Here is a 17,989-nt window from a genome sequence, read left to right as displayed (position 1 = left end):
GGAGACTGACCTGTGACGTACACCAAAGGAGGGAAAGGTTGTCGTATTGACAAGTATGTTTCAAATCACGATCCCTTGGTGATCAGGGTTCGATCTTCCTTTCGGCCATGAAGACGCAGAGATATGGGAGGAGTACTCGTACAGTATTCAAAACAGGTATAAGAAACCTTTAGTAACCCCCCTGAGAATTCATTGTATCTCGATCTCGATTTGCATGCAAGGGTAAAGGGTACCCATGAGTTCGATTTCGTTCAAGTCAAACAAGCCGCATTTCCAGCAATGACTTGTACAAAAATTAGACGTATCATCATGGGCAAAGCCAAACCTGCTTCGTCTTCTGCCGATACCCTGCAAAGCCCTTTTGATAACCTGTCCATTGCTTCTTGGGAGCCTCCCCCGGAATATCAGCAGACCGAGGAGGGCTCCCAAGGGTATCTGGCGGGCGGCAACCTTGACAGTGGTCAGCCGTCCACCGCATCTTTGATGGCCTTTGCCACCGAGCCCTCGACCGGGTCTGTCACGCGTCCTGAAGATGACTCTGATCAAAGGTCCACTCATCGGGGCGTTCTCTTCCAGAGAAAGGTAGACTCAAGGGCCTCCTTCCGATCGCACGTGGATCAAGCAATGGTCATTCCGACGCACAAGGAATTCTCATTTATCAATGCGGTTCTAGTGAACGGCAATATCCATAGGAGAGTGAAAGCGGGGTGGTCAATCGCCGAAGTGATCAAAGACGTACAAGATAGACAGAGCGGTATCTCGGTCCACCAAGTCTCTTCCGAAGCTTTCGATGCAGCTATGGATATCCGCTCTGCAAGAGCGGGACAAGATGACACGCTTGTATTGGGGACGCAAACGCCCTCGAGCGAGTGGGCAAAGCCCTTTGCGGCCCAGACCGTGACGAGTATGGGCTATTGCACGGGAAAGCAAGGGTCCTACTCGCCCCGGCAACCGTGTCCGCCAAGGCAGGGTGAGGCGTTGCTGGAAGAATGCTGGGCGACGTTCGAGGGCCAGCCTTATGACAAAGAACATGTAGAAGAGTTGTTACGGCAGAGAATCCACGCTTGGACTGACGAAAGAGAGCAATGCATCGGTTACCCACCATCCACTCCAAAATGGTCTGTCGTGTCTATCGATTCGAGGCTGTTTCCCGAATTGGCGTCCATGCTCGAAGGAGTACGCTCTGTATCGACACTTGTATCGCGGAGGAGCGACCATCCCACTCCAGAAGGTGCGCAAGAGTGATCCGAGAGCTCGCTTGGCCGTCATGGAGACGACGACAAAGGTTTCGGGTAGGCCCTAGCAATTAATGGGAGTTCGGTGTGTAAACGGTCGTCAGGTCATGGCCTGGGCTGGAATTGGTATACTTCTTTGTACAGTATATTTGGGCGTGGCCAGGGAAGTGCGGTCGACATTGCGTATATCTTAGCCTTTGAGATGCACATGCACATGGTGCCCAATGCTGTGTGGTGGCACTACCTTTCAGCGGGACCAGGAGGCGAAGAGAGGCATGAGATTGAATCGTTACAGGTGGGCTGAGAGGACATCAGGGGGGCCAGGTATTCTTTCAAGGCGAGAAGACGTAAAAGGAGCGCTGGAAGGCGTCGAGCCATGGCCAAAAGGAGCATAACTTAGATGCTTCCTTCAGTTCATAATCCACCTGATCAATCGTCTGCTTTCTACGATTTTTCGTTCCACCTTCACTGTCGTGAAGCCAACCCTCCACCAATACCAGCGAGTTCATCTAAATATTTCTGACCGATCGTGATGCAGGTTGCCCGATTTGCAAAATGCTTCTCACACCATATCGGGCCACCCGTAATCATCTGCAAGAGTGGGGACCTGGCAGACAAGCGTAGGTCATAACTTATGCATTTCTGGACAGTATTCGAAGTACGGTAGAAACCTCTGTGCAGGCCGCCAAATCCGAAGGAACTTTACAGTCTCCGTCACGCTCGTCTTCGCAACGTCATCGAATGCATGTTTGGTATCATGAAAGCCCAGTGGGCAACGTTTAGCATCGGAATAACATACTCCGAGACCGCCCAGGCAAGGATAATTCTAGCATGTTGCAATTTGCATGATCTTCTCGAGGACATGATGCCCGAACTGGGCACTCGACTAGGTGGTGAGGAATGAACAGGTGAGGAAGAGATAGACGCAAACTTGGACGAGGGCGATGGAGAGCCAGATGCTCCGCCTCGCTCGCGGCGCATTGCCCATCCCACAAGCCGAGACGGCTGACGCCGAAGCATAACGGGATCAGCTGGCTTCCCACATGTGGACTTCTTATCAAATGGAGCAAGCTGCCCGAGCGCGTGCAAGGAGAGCGACGTACAGTAGGCATCTGGTCACATCACTCATGTCATTAGTGGTTGTGCCTTCCCGGTGACGCCGATCGAGTCCATGACCGACCTCCTCGTTCTTTGAGCAGCCCTTCAATCATCGCTCGCATCAGTCTTGAATCGGGATCATCCGCCGCCAAGTAAACAATGTCCAGCACACGACCGTCTTGGATGCAGCGCGTCAGGAGATATATCTGGTCGTCAAATCCAAGGAAGGCTGCATGCTCGAGATATCGTCGGGCCGTTTTGATGCGCTGTAGTTGAGGTGATTCTGGGATAGGGGCCGAAGCCTTGCTGTGGTTCCAAGCGGAGACAAAAAACTCCTACGGCCTGCTGCAGCTCGTCTTGGAGACTCGGGCGTGCTGAAAGGTTTGACGAGGCTCTAGCTCGACGTGCAGATCGCGATCGAGCCGAGGTGGAGGTGGCTTGCAGAGGAGACGGTCGGCCACTGAAGTGTGTCACAGGCGAGGAATGGAGGCGGGTGGTGATGACATCAGTGGAGCCCGGTTTCTGTGACATGAAGGCGAGTCAGTCTTAGGCGGGAAAACAATGCGGCAAAGCGCTCGCACATTTCGGATAGACCGGTCCAACCCGTACATGGAAGCCTCATCGTCGTCAAGACCATGCTTGTCGCCTGTCCTACCAGAGGCTGTGTTCTGGCCTGGAACGAAGACGGCTGCGCCAGTAGCTCTGTTTCCTGGCAACGTCTCCGCCATCAAATCGTACAGCTTCCAAGGTTCACTGCGACGCTTGGGGTACTTCTTGTGCTCCTACTCAGGGATCGTACTCGTCAGCGGCGGGACTCGATACTTGCCATCTCACCCGGTGATTCCTCCTTCAGGAGCGAGAAGGCTCACCGGAATGACAGTGTCACTCTCCTCCGAGAAAGAGGTCTGCGGCTCAGATTGACCATCTTGCTGCGCTGCATTAGGGTTTTTCGGCTGCCTGGGCTTCCTGACTTTTGGAGAAGGGCCGAGAGACAACTGAAACGGCGGCTGAGTAGGGGTCAATGGTCGTGTAGAGGAGAAGGGCTGCGACATGATGGATGAGTCTGCGGCATAAGATTGAGATGGGAGCGGAACATGGGAAGAGCGTTCAAGGGCATATATGTGGAGCTGTACACGTTCAGACTTCATATTACTGCATGGGGAAAGCTGCTCTCTGGCAATTGAACCATTCAAACTGACACTTTTGAGATATGCCGGACGATTTGAATGCATGTTATTTGAATCTTTCAAGTTGAATTGAGAGTTTCTGACCGCGTGAAAATTATTCGAATTATTAGGCAGAGGAGTCATGATGGACTTTTTGTGGCTTTCTTGTCTGTAAAGTGAAGCCGGTGGCCGCTGTCCGCTCCTAGTTCCAGGTATGTTGCGTAGTTAGATATACGACAACACAATGCAGACGAACGGCCTGGCCACACTAGCGCAGGCGGACACAATCTACCTTCCACGTTTGTTATCGATCGCAATGCTTTACATTCGCCTAGTTCAAAGCTACGGGGGATGAACCTCGAACGCCAATTGGCGACTCCTACAGTCGAGTCTTGTACGTCCTGCGACGCTTTCACATCTCGATCTTACTTCCTGTCGGTGCAGAGTACGAGACCGTGCCACACCCCTCGCCAGATCTGATGTTCCGGTCTCGTGAGCGGATGTGGCATCGTGAGAGTCAGGTACTGTATGCAATACGCGAGGCGAGGCAAACGAGGCACCTCGGGCGCTCGTGATCTGACCGAGATCGTAGTATGGCATTTGGGTTCACTTCCGATCTGGATGTGATCAATCCCACCCAGTCAGTCAGTCTCAGGAAGGTCTTTAGATTCGAGATCTGCGCTGATAGCTCGGCTCAAGTCAGACCTACGGACCGGACATCGTGAGGATAGTATCATTCAGTGCGAGTACGAGAACATCTCGAGGGACGACTTGTCTTCCGGACAGTTTTTGTGTTTCGGTTCATACGTATTTCTCTGATGTACAGATACGGCATATGGACAATTGATCATCTGACCTCCTCACCTGGTCAACGCAGCTACAGGACATCAGCGTTGGGGCACCTTGGGGTCGATCGGTCTGCGTAGATAAGAACAACAGTTTAGAGTTGTGATTGTCATTTGCTTTGCGATCAGAGAGTGACCATACGCACTACAGACAGATAAGATTTAATTCAATGAATCTCGTTTGGTAACGATAGTAACAATAATGAAGCCTAACGGGCTCGATGATACCTGATACCGTCGTCTCCACTTTTTCTGGTCGCTCTCGTGATCGCCTGTTATCACTAACTGATCACTCATCTGGTATTGGGCGGCGCAGCTGGCGCTTCGGCACCGAAAACTTGTGGCGGATCCAACGACAAACGCAACGGAAACCTTCGATGTCGCGTCGAGTGACTTTACACAGACCTCGGCGCCACGTTGTGGATCCGTTGATGAGTGACAGGTAGTGGTGATGAACGGCCTGACAACGAGCATCGAGCGTCGGAGGTAAGACGATACGCATGCTGCTTCAAGCGGAAGCAGGTGGCGCTATAAGCAGGCAGGACACGACACGCCTCCACCAGTGTCTCAGGACGAAACCGGGACTATTGCTGGATACCCAAAGAAACCCCAAAGGTAGCAAGCGTCGTACACCACGAGGAATCGACAGACTGGAATAATTACGACTTCTAGTCGGACTTCGTACGACCCATTCGATCGAAGTGCGGCAGCGGCAGTCGTGGTATAGTCGAGTCAGTGCAGTGCCGTGGCGCAAAGTTTGCGTTTGTAGGAGATTGAGACCAGAAATAGGTTCCTTGTGCCATAAAACAAGCAGTACCTGCGTCGGGGGCCGCCATCCATCGCTGCGACGACGCATTGGTCCGACAGACGAAGCCCATGGTCGGACGAGGCGCGAGAGAATTCCATTGGAACGCCTTGTCCACCATTGTCGCACCAATGGTCGACGAAAATGCCGTAGAGAGGCGTTGGTTTATGTGGATCGTCAAAGGGAAAATAACGCAACAATATTACCAACTACCAGAATGGTAGATCCCCCGGCTTCCCGGCCCAATGATCTTCCTCTCATGTCACTCTGACATTTTGATCGGAACCTTTTCCACCCATCCATGCCGTCACCACTTCTGCGAAAAGCATTTCAACAGAACAGCAGCAGCAGCGGTGATCAGCCACGTAGATCTGTAATCTCACGTAAGCGTGCCTCGGAAAGCTATAAGAAGCGTGCAGTCCCGTCGTCGAGATGCAAAAGGTACCGATGTTTGGATTGAGGGTTAGAGTACACGTCGTTTCCGGTCATGTTTGAGTTCTGCATGTTCTTTGCGGGCGGAATCTAATCCGAGGGAGTTACATCCATAGCTTTTTATGTATTTATTCATTCTGTCTGTCTGGGGATCTGTCGCACTCCGACCATGGTAGTATGTAATGGGTATCGATAACGACATACGGGCAGGACATTAGTTGAAATGAAGAAGGCGCAGACGGACGATCAGATCGAATTGCATTCATTATGACAACGGGTGCGTTGCGCAAGATGTTGGAACGAGTCGAAAAGCGTATGTCGTGTTTTCGGTGGTGTCGTGGATTGTTTTGTCTGTGTTTCTCCACCTCACCTGAATCATGTTCAAGGGTCAAAAACGACGCTAGCATGAGGGGGGCGTGATAGACTATTAAGTCCCAAGAGCGGGCTAAATTGCAGAGATTGCAAAAGGGTGCAGGGGAGGCAAAATACCGTCATTGGCCCCGCGGTACGTACGAAACGAGCGAAAAGTAGCCAGAGATCATGAAACTGAATGAGACTCGTTCTCGGTGATGTATCATCCCGCAAGGGTGTCCGCACCCTGGATGCTTCGATTCGCAAAGAATGAACGGGACAGAGCGTGGCACACATCGGAGTTCCCTTTTCTTCTCCCCCAGAAGCTAGGACACGTTGTCCGACCCTGAGGTACGTTCCTCGCGTTTCGTTCGTCCTTGCTCTCTCTTATGACATCGCGCTTTCAGGAACACAGCGAACAGAAGAGTCGTCATCCCGTTATCCTTGTTCGGTCGAAACAGAACCATGGGGGGGTCAGGGGTTGCCAGTCGATACCTCTCTACCCATGGACACAGGTATATGATTACGCAACTCGCAGTCTAAATACAAGGTTGAGTGCTTGGATCCTGCTTTTCGTACGTAGCCTTTTTTTTTCCTTTTCTTTTTCCTTCCTTTCCTTTTTCCTATTCCCTTTTCAACGTACACTCCTTCCCCCTCCACTCTGCTCGTCGTACCTGTTCTCTCTCACCTTTTCCCCTTTCCCCTTCCCCCCGCTTCTCACCAATGTCTCTTTTTGCAAACCCTGAGGGGCGTTGGCAGCTTGTTATCACAGTACGGTGCTGTCAGAAAGAAACATATAGTCACCCACCGCCTTTTCTGTCACCTTCCACTTTCATCCACCTCATCGTTCTGTCTCTTCCACCTCCAGTTGTTTGCTGTGTATAGAAAATTGTTACATCAATCTCGCTCGGGCTCTTAGTCATCCTTCTCGACACGAACGAAACTATCTCCCCCTGGACCCGTCGTCATTGGACTGCTCGACCACTCACCCGCATCATACTCGAATCACACTTCCGCCGCCAACGACAAGTAACGATACGCAACTGAGCTATAATCTATCCGACATCTGCCTACCATCTTAAACTAATCTACATCAATCTATTATGGACGCCTCTAGCTCATCTCATCCCGCTGGCGGGTCACCAAGATTCATCGACCAAGGCTTCCTCGAACTCGTCTCGGTGATTGGTACAGGAGCTTATGGTGTTGTGTACCTCGCCATCGATCATAAATACGGAGAACCTGTCTACCGTGCAGTCAAGTGTCTTCGGCGACATGGTCTCGACACTCGTCAAAGGCATTTTCAAAGACGCGAGATCGCCCTGCATCGACTCGCTTCGGCTCATCCTAGCATCATCTCCATGGATCGGATATTAGAGGAGGGCGAGTATATCTACGTTGTCATGGAGTATGGAGAAGAGGGTGACTTGTTCGCCATGATCACGGATAGACAACGGGTGAGTCAGCGCGCATGTTCATTGCGGGCATGTGCATGACGCTGACTTTCATGCACAGTATGTCGGTGACGACGAACTCATACGCGATGTCTTCCTTCAATTGTTGGACGGAGTGGCTTGGCTTCACTCGCTTGGCATAAGTCACCGTGACATCAAGCCAGAAAACATTGTCTGTTCTCAAGATGGGACAAGAGTTCGTATTTGTGACTTCGGCTTGGCGACGTCTGAACAAGAGTCGAGCGAGTTCGGCTGTGGTTCTACCTTCTACATTGCACCTGGTGAGTGATGCGTCAGAAGTCCTTGACGATTCATCGTGCTTTCATGCTGACGATTTTTTAGAATGTCTCGGCGACTGGTTCCCCGAGAATAGTTCCTATCCCACACGGTCAGGTGACATCTGGTCCCTTGGTGTCATCCTCGTCAATCTTTGTTGCGGTCGAAATCCATGGCGAATCGCTTCACCTTCCGACGAGTCTTTCAACTCCTTCCTCGCCGACCCTAATTTCCTCCGACGCATCCTTCCCATCTCATCGCAGTGTTTGTTCGTTCTCGAACAGATATTCACCATCAACCCGGCCGAGCGCATCCCACTCGCGGACCTGCGCAAACTCATCCTGGAGGTCGAGACTTTCACCATGGACGAGGAGGAGCTTCGATATGCCCACTTCGCTGCTCAACAAACCTCGACCGCCCCTACGCCTCAGTACGAGTGCGTCGATGCGTTGATGCCAGTGCAAGAGGTGCCAGAGCAACGGCTCGAGGAGGAAACGATGTTCGTCTATGACGATGCGGAGACACCTTCATTACGCGCCGACTCCGATTCACCCTCACCACCAACTCAGCGATCCCGGAGTTCTTCCTCAAATGGAGAATCGCTACCACCCACTCCACACTTGATCCCCGAAGGATGCTTGCAACTTCGTGAATGTGCTCATTCATTCTACTTCGAGGACCAATCGAAGGACCGTCATCCGTCATCTTTGTTGAAGCCGAACCCGGCGATCCGACTGAACCCTGCATCACCGGACATCATCTCGTCGTCCGCCACGACTAGTCCTTTCTTCCTTCGAGCAATCTGATTGCCCCCAAATCACCTTTCGCTTTCGTTTCTGGTTACATTCGCATCTCATCACACATCAATCTAGCATTACGCATCGTAGCCACATCATCTTGACATCTATATATATCTACATATTCAATACTATTATTATCTTGTCATATCATCTTTCGGATCATCTTTATGGATCGAGAGGTTTGGGATGTCTTCCCTGGATAGAAGGATATTGTACTATTAGTATCATAGCAACGGACCGGAACTGCACTGCCAAACCAATGCATAAGGATTGTCAAATGTACCTCGCTGGAGCCCCAGTTCGGCGATTCTGCGGACTCGTCCGTTATCCCTTGACTGGGAAAGCTGAGCCGATGCGGCCTAGTCGCTTGGCACGGCACTACTTGTCCTCTCGGCGAGACTCGATTCACATCTCTGAATTGATGTGTTTGACCGTCTGATTCCGTTCCTATGGCCTGCCAAGCGGTGTCACGCGTGCCAAGTGGTGTTAGGGGTGTTTTCCAGACTTGGTGATTCCTCAGCGACACCAACGTAAGTCGAATGAGTCACGCTCAGAGAGGAAGTCATCATCACGGGTCATTTCGTCGACTTTTTTCTCCCTTTCATCGACGGAACGTCGTCGTACCCGCAATCATCATTCCATTCCATTCCTTGAGCTCCTCCCAACTCAAAATGTAATCTACAAGTCACGGGACCGCTTGACTCTGACTCTGTCTCTCTCGGTGCCGTGGCCCTTGTTCCTCTTCTGAAAGGAAAGGAACGACCAGTAATGTATCCGCATCAGTCTCATCCATCTAGCCGCTGATCAGATACTCAGTCCACCCGTATCTAGTAAATCTTTCGGAACGCTTTATGGTGGAGAAGGGAGTAAGCGGCGTTTCTACGGGTTTTACAATAATCCTCACGAAGGTTTTTCTCATCTTATCAGATTCATCTTGTTACTACGGTACGAGTACTCTACAACCCAGATCGAGATAAGATTCCTTTGACTATCCCCCTTACTCATGGGATTTGACTTGTCACTCATGTGGAACCGATCTACTTGTTTCGATACCGAACTGTGCCACACCATTTTTTTTTTACATAGGCATACATACGTCCTCCCGCCCATACAGCTAGTACGTAGACGCAATCTATGGTTCTTTCTCACTTTATACATGCTTATGTACTTTGGCTTGGGGGGAATGATGTTACGTGTCGTGCTCCAAATTCACATCTTTCTTTGTATGGTCAGGACTACATCATCCCGCTCTCCCGCTCTGAACCGAGAGCCAAGCCACACAACCAGGGTGGGTGTTCTCGGAGCTGGGATCGTGGGATCGTGGGATCGAAGGACCAGCCCCCGGTCTATGCTCGTCCAAGTCTTTCCTGTCGAGACGTACGAACGAGGATTCGACGTGCTCTTGCTTTCGTCATGACGATCCTACCACTCCAAGTAAATCAGGAGGAACTTGACTGGGTGTGGAGATTTGGAACTCGTATTCCCATAATACGGGAGTACCTTTGACAAAACGGATCTAACAGCGCATGACGATAATGTGCGGGGAAAAGTCACGGGATCCCAACCGTCCAGAAAATCAAATCCATCCGAGGTGGCACTGTGAGTCATTTTATTGGGATCGAAACATTGGAAATCAAAGGATCAAGCAGGGTGACCGGTGTCGATGTTTTGTTTTTTTATCCGGATATTTACCCAAAGGAGATGTTTCGCGTCCAGTCGGAGATTTCCTGGAAAGCGGAACGCGTTCGACCCTGAGTATCTCATGTTTTTTGCCTCGACAGATTCACACAACTAGTTACAGCAAGACGCGTCTCTGAACCGTCAACGAGTGGCGAAAGAATAACGCGATGAAGAGAAAACAGATCTCAGATTCCTGGGTGATGGCATTCATGTGCCTTTTGCGGTTGGTTTGTTTTGTGGGACGTCATTTCTATAACTTATTCGTGTTGGATGGAGATCTCCACAGGCTCGTTGTACCGCACAATCAACGCTTGAACCCTTTGTTGTTGTTGCTACCATTTGTTGACATCAACATTCCATCGTCATGATTCAATAACCCATGTCCTCGCATAATGCCTCAGATACCATTCCTAAGGTCTGACAAAGATAAATCCCAGAGTCAAGCACCTCCGTCTCCATCCCCACCTCCACCACCGCCTCTGAACCCCACGCCATCCACCTCGTCCATCGATTCTCCTCAACAGACATCCAAGTATCATCCATCTCGTCTTCTCCGACGTAAACCCAGTGTATCGGCGAAAACCGCAGAAGCGCAAGCTCAATCACAGTCACGATCGCAGAACGAGATCGAGTATCCCGCGTCAGCGCCTGCTACCGGGAGCAGTACTGCTTCGTTCTTCGAACACCAGCAACATCCTCTGCCACCGACATCACCCAGATCCACGAATGGTAATGCAGTGGAGGAGAGGGATAAATTCTTCACCTATCCGAGGAGGGAGAGTGACAGTCGTCGACCGAAGCCGACAGCAACCGGGGAACAGCATTCCTCCTCGGCATCGAAGCGCTCGGCATGGGTATACGATCGTCGACTGACAGAAGGGGATGAAGCTGTTGTCATCATCCCTTCTGGCGAGGGCAGAGAGGGAGAGGTGCTGACGGGTTTCGCGGGATTGGGTATGGGTGGGAAAGGATCGTCGTCGTCGTCGTCGTCGGGTGGGATGAAAGTCTTGGATGGAGGCATAGGCGGAAGTAGTGGATTAGGAGTATTTGGGAGATCCGTAGAAGATCAAGGATACACACTCTATCGTCCACCTACTCCTCCCGATTCTGCTGTTGGATCTTCCAGGGCGTCTCAGATCTACCCTACGGCTTTATCACCCCCTAGACGACCAATGCCCCGCTCTCCCAAAGCTGTCTCGAGTCCAGATCAACATCAATTAGCGACCTCATCCCAAGATCGAGATAGACCGATGACGCCGCCTTCCACGAGCATGCTGCAAACGCTTTCCGCAGTAGGCGGGGATGGCTCAGACAGGAGACGGCCCTCACCTGCTTCTGGCTCATCTGGAGGGGGCGATGCTTCGTCACCTTCGCCATCACCAGCACCTGATGTCGACAGCGTTGAAACCGGCTCCGCGCTCGCTCGTCGACCATCCGTCACGGCAGAATGGCTGAAACGTAAACCCTCTGGTAGTGGAAATCGACTTCGACGAAAATCGTCTTTCTCCTCCCTCAATCCTTCCGCAGCTACAGTCATCAGCACCATCTCTCCTCCTCTCCCTGATACACCAACACGAAGTGTGCGTAAATCGCTCGACGAATCGCCTCGAATACGATCAGCGATGACTCCTACTCGGATCCGACAACGTACCAGCTCATTCTCCTCCACCAATTCCGATACAGATCCGCCGTCGTCCGACGGTGAGATAGGTCTGAATCCCACCCGGCGAAGATCGCTTTTGGGTCATGCTTCCCCTTCGCGATCATCTTCCAACGGAAGATCAGGGGACCGATACGAAGTGTGTGTTCTTTGTGTGGATAATCGATCGGATAAAGATGAATTAGAATGGAAAGTGGTCATTCGGAAACGTGCCTCGAGGAGCTCTCTCATTCAAGGGATGACAGGAGGTCCTTCAAGTCCACTTCCACTTTCAACGGAATCAAGCACGGCTCAAGCTCCTTCCAGTGCAAGTTCCATCAATCTCAGTTTGGCATTGGATCAACCTACGGGTAAATTGGTCTTCATCAGTTTCCCCATGGATATACATGCCACCCCAACGAGAGCGAGGAAAACTCAAGTCAGTTCGCCAAGAACCAATTCATCCCTACGACCCAGTACACCACCACCACCACCATCACAGACGGACGGCACATTCGTCACAGGATCACCAATCACTCCGTCGTCGTCGAGAAGAAAAGCACCTCCAGCTTGGCCGTCGCCTAAATCAGGATATAATCGATCACCACCGAGTTCCCCAAAAGATATGTTCACGCCTAGAAAAAGTAGAGTAGGGGGTTCACAACTGGGCGGAGCGTTGTTTGACAAGGTGACAAATGGAGAGCAAGCAACGGAAGAGTAACAGGGCGAATAATCTCAAATACATCATGCATGCCACCATGCTCCTCGTGCTAAGATCTATCTATCGTCTTTTGGAGAATGATACCACGGCGTATCTGATCATCAGCAACGCAGTGCTTAAGTCACTCACTTTCCAGAAACTCGCCAATCGGGCGCTTCTTTGTCTAATCTCTCGGCGATGCCTTCGTCGAGTCCAGCGCTATCCGACCGTCAATTGCTTTCATCGAACCTCGCCAAGTGGTGCATTCGCACTCACATTGTATCTGCCTTGTTTGTTCTCAAGCTCAGCAAGGTGATCTTTCCAGCCAAAGGACCTGTATACATGTGGTCAGCGGGAGCGCACATCCCGTAAAGAGAATTGCTCACCTAAAGACTCCTCGAAAGGCGTCGTGGTAGGCCACCAGGCATCTCCCAGCAGCCTTGTATTCGGACTATCAGGAGTGCACTATATCCACTGCAGAGGTCACTCACTTGCGATAGTTCAGATCACCCTTGAAGATCACCAAATCAGATCTCTGCAATTCCTCCAAAACTTCTGGGGCGGCGGCCGGTAGGTCCTGATAAGCATATTGAGTGGTCCAGAACCCTCCTAGAGCAGTTTTTGCGCCAATCTTCGTATCAAGGGGCACGGACAGACGGAATTTGCCCGAGGAGACATGAGACTTCCACCGTTGAGCAAGTGTTACGAGATTCTCGGTATCTTCCTTGGTCAGTGGAGTGGAAGCGTGTTCTGCGAAGAAGGTGGTATCTAGGAGAGAGTCGATTGCCCAGCTGTTTTACGGTCTCAATGATGATCGATATAAGACGGATTTCGGCAACTCACGTAAAATCGTATGGAAGAACATCGCTGACGAACCACGGGATCGCCTTGGGACTAGGTGTAGGTAGTGGTAGTCTAATCCGAGTGGACGGACACATCAAGCGTGCTCACTGGAAGACTACCTCGCCGACAGACGGCGTGCACGATACCAGGAAATCGGCCAGGATAAGGTCGGTGTAAAGCTACAAAAGGTGTAAGAGACTAGAAATGCGTGAAACGAAGGGCGAGACTCACTTCGAAACCAGCTACACATCGAAGAGTCAGCCTATCTGCGAACAAAACACAATGAATTCTGAGACCACACTCACCGTTATCCAGCACTATGTCCACCCTTCCATCCTTGACAGTCTTCAAATGCTCCCACGCGTTGCTCATATCGTCACGAAGAATGAATTTGGCCTGTTCTGCTTGAGCGGCAGCTCCTACAGCTTGGAGTTTTTGGAGATCCTCGTATTTGAGGTCGATGAGAAGCGAGAGGTCCTGCAGCAGAGATTGACATTGGACGTTGTGTTGGTTATGGGCATGATTTGACGTACGGTCGCGTTGCCCCAGAGATCCGCTTGGATCATTTCTCTGTTTTGTGACGGATCAGCATTCTCGTCTGTCCATTCCGATCACAGCCTCGGCGGCGGCGACGAGATGATAGACACTCAGTCGTATCGACTCACAGGAAAGCTACCTCCAGCGCCGAACCTTTCGGCTCCCATTCTTTCCGTAAATCTTCCTTCTCACTGAGAGCGGTATTCAGAGCCTTGGCCAAGTCTGCAAGGTAGAACATCAATGTTGTATCGGAGTTGACATTGTACAAACGACATCAGTCGATCTTCACTCACGGACAATAGCTCCGGAACTGGACTTGTACGTCTCGGCCTTCTGCTCGAAGAACGGATCATACTCTTTCCAATGCATCGTGGAAGCGAAGTAGCTCCTCAATCGACGATACCTATTGATCCCCTCCTGTCGGTCAGTAAACGTTGTACGACTGATTTCGCCTCACCTCAGGACAAGTAAGGCTTTCGACAAGCTCGACTCACACGTAACATTCTGCAAACAACCAGTTCATAGTGCTCCATCGCCGTTCGTCTTCTGAGAAAGTCGCCAATTCGTCATTATAGCAACTGACATTATCGTCCCCGTCTTCTGGAATAGGTCTGATTTAGCGCGAAAATGGACTCAGGTCAGTTTGAACGTCCTTCACGCCATGGAACAGGTTGCGAGATACAGAACTCACGACAGGATAGCATTATGGCTCATCTCGTATTTCATCTCCGAGATCCTGGCGATGATCGCTTTGCCCTCGGTGAGTTTGGCTTCGGTTTCCGGGGAAGAGGTAGACATGGAGAGGTGGTGACACGCGTTGGAAAGGGTTGACACGACATTGGTCAGGACGACAGGCCATCTGGACGTTGTCAGCTGAGGGATAGAGAGGACAGCCTGGGCCATTCTGTATCATAAGTAGAGTCGGGAACGAGTTGACATACCGCTTGACGAGGGTCTTGTAGGCAAAGCTGAAACATGGACAGGATCAGCGACACGGGTACACGAGTAGCGACACACGCCGCACCTGTCCTTGTCCTGAGGTGATACGCGATCATAAGGAAGCTTGAACAGTTGTGGCAGCGGCATGATGGGGGATCGGGACTATGAGACTATGAGTTGGTTACTTGTGGAGAAGCAAACTCATAAGAGAGGTCAATGACGCCAAATTGACTTTTCTGACTTTTCTACCAGTTCCACCGACCGGTAAACCACCTGTCGATATCAGATACCTACGAAACGTTTGTTGACAATCACCTTTGGCGCTCTCGACGTCGATCTATGCACAGGACGACCAGCTTGATCTAGATCATCGACCGATAGTCCGAGCGAGTGCACAGCGACATCAGGCTCATGCATACATGTACAGAGGAAACGTCCGGAGACTCACGGTCGTATGCCGAGAAGATCAAAGTGGAGGTACTGCTGGATCACTCGATCGCTTGTTGAAACGTCAAAAAAGCCAATCTTCGATCCATCCTCTTATTCCTTGTCCAGTTCTCTCGCGAGCGAATCATGATCCCCGTGATACTCTACGCTTCGGAAACGGGCAATGCAGCCGATACGGCCCATCGCATAGCCCGGGCCTTCCGATCACATCACCGGAAGATATCATGTCAACCCATGAACCTGTTCCCACTATCTTCTCTCCCTCATACCAACCTGCTCATCCTCGTCACCTCGACACATGGAAGGGGTGACCCTCCGCCGACCATGCTCCCATTGTGGAACGCGCTACTGAGAAGCTCGTTGCCGGAGGACATACTGGAAGATGTCCATTATGCTATTTTTGGTTTGGGTGATAGCAGCTATGAGAGATTTTGTTGGGCGGGTAAAATGTTGGCTAGACGGATGGAAGGGTTAGGAGCGAATAAGATGGGGGAACCGGGATGGGGAGATGAGCGAAGTCCTAATGGGTGAGTGCGATTCTGAAAGCCCAGCAATTTATCTTATATCCTCGACGGGTGATATCTTATGAATACTGACACATCTACGCCCAGTATCGAAGACGCATTCCTGCCATGGTTGCAACAAACGCTCGACCTTTTCCTGCCATATCTCCCTTCCACCTCATCTTCTCCTCCACTACCTCTCACAGGCCTGCCTCCGCCTATATACTCGCTGAGACCCGTATCTGTGCTAGACGATGTCCCTGTCAACCTCGATCGACTATCCATATCTCCCCTTCCGACCAACGGTCATTCCACCGCCGCTCCTTCCAGAGTAGAAGACAGCGTACAAGGTCATGGCTCGAGCTCTTCGAAGCCTGATGACTGGGTCTGGGCAACTTTGGGGAAGAACACGAGGGTCACCAAAGAGGGCTGGTGGCAGGATGTAAGGGGGATTGAAATCGAATTCGAGGATCCCGAAACGTAAGCTGAAGTCTGACGCAGACAGGGGTCTCCCGCTGATGTCCATATGCAGCATGCCTTATCTACCGGGATCCATTTGTTCTCTTCAACCGCAGTCTAGCACAGAGGATGTTGATGCTTTTCTGGAGATGTCAGGGTTGGAGGATCAAGCAGATATCCCGATGACAATCGAGGCCATTCTCGAAGGTCGGTTCAGTCTCGTATATGAGCTTGACAATCATTGATCACTCCACTGTTGCCAGAACAACCCCTTGCACCTCATTTACCCCCTTCAAGTGCCCAGACCACCTTACGATTACTCCTCACAAATCATCTCGATATCCGGGCGTCTCCTCGAAAGAGTTTTTTCGAGTGGCTCAGACGGTTGTCTCCCGATGAAAGGGAGAGAGAACGACTGGATGAGTTCATCGCGGATCCGGTGGGTCTCACTTTTCAGCTAAGCTGGTATAAGCATTGCTCGAAATAACGCTAAGTGTCTACCAGGATGAAATCCACACCTACGCCACCCGACCTTCGAGAACGATAACCGAGACACTTGCCGATTTCAGACAGACGAGAATACCCTTGACACATATATTGGAAATCTTGCCGCCATTACGACGGAGACAGTTCTCCATCGCCAGCTCGTGGGAGGTGAGTCGTTACGTGCGGCCAGCGTGGACCAATAGGCTGACTTCCACCACTCACCAGGCTCACCCAGGCAAGGTGCAACTTCTTGTCGCTTTGGTCGAGTACAAGACGAATCTGAAGATACCGAGGAAAGGACTATGCTCTTCGTGGCTCAACGCTCTAACCGTCGGTATGTTTGTCTGTTTTTTCACCAAGCCAGGCACACTGACGACGCAAACGCAGGTACACGAATACCTATCCATATCGCTCCTCCGACGCTATTCTTACCTCCCAGTCCTGAGACGCCTGTGATCCTTGTGGGTCCTGGAACAGGTGTGGCGCCAATGAGAGCGTTCACAGAAGTCCGAGCAAGACACGGCGCCGCGATTGGTGAGTATCTTACACCCACAAACAACGTGTTTCACCTCCCCGCTGACCTCGGAGAATACAGACACTGCTGTATACTTCGGGTGTCGATCCATGACCACGGACTGTTTCTACGCATCCGAGTGGGAACAGTACAAGAAACAAGGTGTCAAGGTCGAGATCGCAGCGAGCCGTGATCAGGCTGAGAAGCTGTATGTCCAGCATCTGATCAAGAGAGACAAGCAGAGGATCAGAGAATGGATAGTGGATCGAGGAGGAAGCGTGTATATCACAGGGTGATTTTCATTCTTACTCCTCAGATCTCATCCTGCGGTGTCATCGCTGACTCTGTCCGTAGGTCGTCCAATGCTATGCCACGTGAAGTACGAGAGGCCATAGCATGGTGTATATCCGCCGAAGGTGCAGGTGATATGAGCGAGGAGGAATCAAAGGTTTATGTGGAGAGGATGTTTGAGGAGAAACGTGGCGGTGAGGAGAGCTGGTAATGAGCTGGAGTGATGGGGTTAGGTGTATTTTGCCAAGGTTGTAGCTTTAGAATCTAGATTTATTGATGACATGCCATTGCATTGCATACTTTGCTTGTAGGAGGATCTACGGGGCGATCAACAATTCCCCAAAGAATAGTGATTGCGCTTCCATCGTCGTTTACGAACTACCCCAGATTGCTTGTAGGATGTGCATGAGTACGGCAATGTCTCGATCCGCCATGTACGGATTCCAGCGACCCAAAGTCTTACCCACCCGGCTCTATATCTGATCCTTG

General features: G+C 51.1%; 6 protein-coding genes across 6 annotated transcripts; 4 read left to right on the top strand and 2 right to left on the bottom strand.

Moving 5' to 3' along the window:
* Positions 1-309: 309 nt before the first annotated feature.
* On the top strand, positions 310-1,245 carry IAR55_005653 (uncharacterized protein; the record flags this gene model as incomplete). The annotated part of the gene is made up of 1 exon (XM_066948744.1): positions 310-1,245. The coding sequence occupies one exon, from the start codon at positions 310-312 to the stop codon at positions 1,243-1,245; it is 936 nt and encodes a 311-aa protein (XP_066800517.1).
* A 1,558-nt stretch (positions 1,246-2,803) lies between these two features.
* IAR55_005652 (uncharacterized protein) lies at positions 2,804-3,385 on the bottom strand (the record flags this gene model as incomplete). Its single annotated transcript, XM_066948743.1, has 2 exons — positions 2,804-3,115; positions 3,203-3,385. 2 exons carry the CDS (start codon positions 3,383-3,385, stop codon positions 2,804-2,806), a joined length of 495 nt encoding a protein of 164 aa, XP_066800516.1.
* Positions 3,386-7,035: 3,650 nt separating this feature from the next.
* IAR55_005651 (uncharacterized protein) lies at positions 7,036-8,468 on the top strand (the record flags this gene model as incomplete). The annotated part of the gene is made up of 3 exons (XM_066948742.1): positions 7,036-7,389; positions 7,448-7,667; positions 7,729-8,468. 3 exons carry the CDS (start codon positions 7,036-7,038, stop codon positions 8,466-8,468), a joined length of 1,314 nt encoding a protein of 437 aa, XP_066800515.1.
* Positions 8,469-10,534: 2,066 nt separating this feature from the next.
* IAR55_005650 (uncharacterized protein) lies at positions 10,535-12,502 on the top strand (the record flags this gene model as incomplete). Its single annotated transcript, XM_066948741.1, has 1 exon — positions 10,535-12,502. The coding sequence occupies one exon, from the start codon at positions 10,535-10,537 to the stop codon at positions 12,500-12,502; it is 1,968 nt and encodes a 655-aa protein (XP_066800514.1).
* A 60-nt stretch (positions 12,503-12,562) lies between these two features.
* Positions 12,563-14,947, bottom strand: IAR55_005649 (uncharacterized protein; the record flags this gene model as incomplete). Its single annotated transcript, XM_066948740.1, has 16 exons — positions 12,563-12,569; positions 12,632-12,700; positions 12,758-12,815; positions 12,868-12,920; positions 12,973-13,272; positions 13,325-13,375; positions 13,433-13,503; positions 13,556-13,566; positions 13,630-13,801; positions 13,858-13,894; positions 13,990-14,083; positions 14,155-14,264; positions 14,356-14,472; positions 14,553-14,720; positions 14,803-14,829; positions 14,886-14,947. The coding sequence occupies 16 exons, from the start codon at positions 14,945-14,947 to the stop codon at positions 12,563-12,565; spliced, it is 1,407 nt and encodes a 468-aa protein (XP_066800513.1).
* A 426-nt stretch (positions 14,948-15,373) lies between these two features.
* Positions 15,374-17,711, top strand: IAR55_005648 (NADPH-dependent diflavin oxidoreductase 1; the record flags this gene model as incomplete). Its single annotated transcript, XM_066948739.1, has 9 exons — positions 15,374-15,774; positions 15,859-16,230; positions 16,283-16,416; positions 16,473-16,648; positions 16,714-16,863; positions 16,921-17,029; positions 17,083-17,229; positions 17,291-17,501; positions 17,564-17,711. The coding sequence occupies 9 exons, from the start codon at positions 15,374-15,376 to the stop codon at positions 17,709-17,711; spliced, it is 1,848 nt and encodes a 615-aa protein (XP_066800512.1).
* Positions 17,712-17,989: the final 278 nt, after the last annotated feature.

Source organism: Kwoniella newhampshirensis, chromosome 12, assembly GCF_039105145.1.
Source record: "Kwoniella newhampshirensis strain CBS 13917 chromosome 12, whole genome shotgun sequence".
NCBI classification, from domain to species: Eukaryota; Fungi; Basidiomycota; class Tremellomycetes; order Tremellales; family Cryptococcaceae; genus Kwoniella; species Kwoniella newhampshirensis.
Note: the sequence above shows the minus strand (reverse complement) of the source record. Positions and strands in the feature narration are given on the sequence as shown.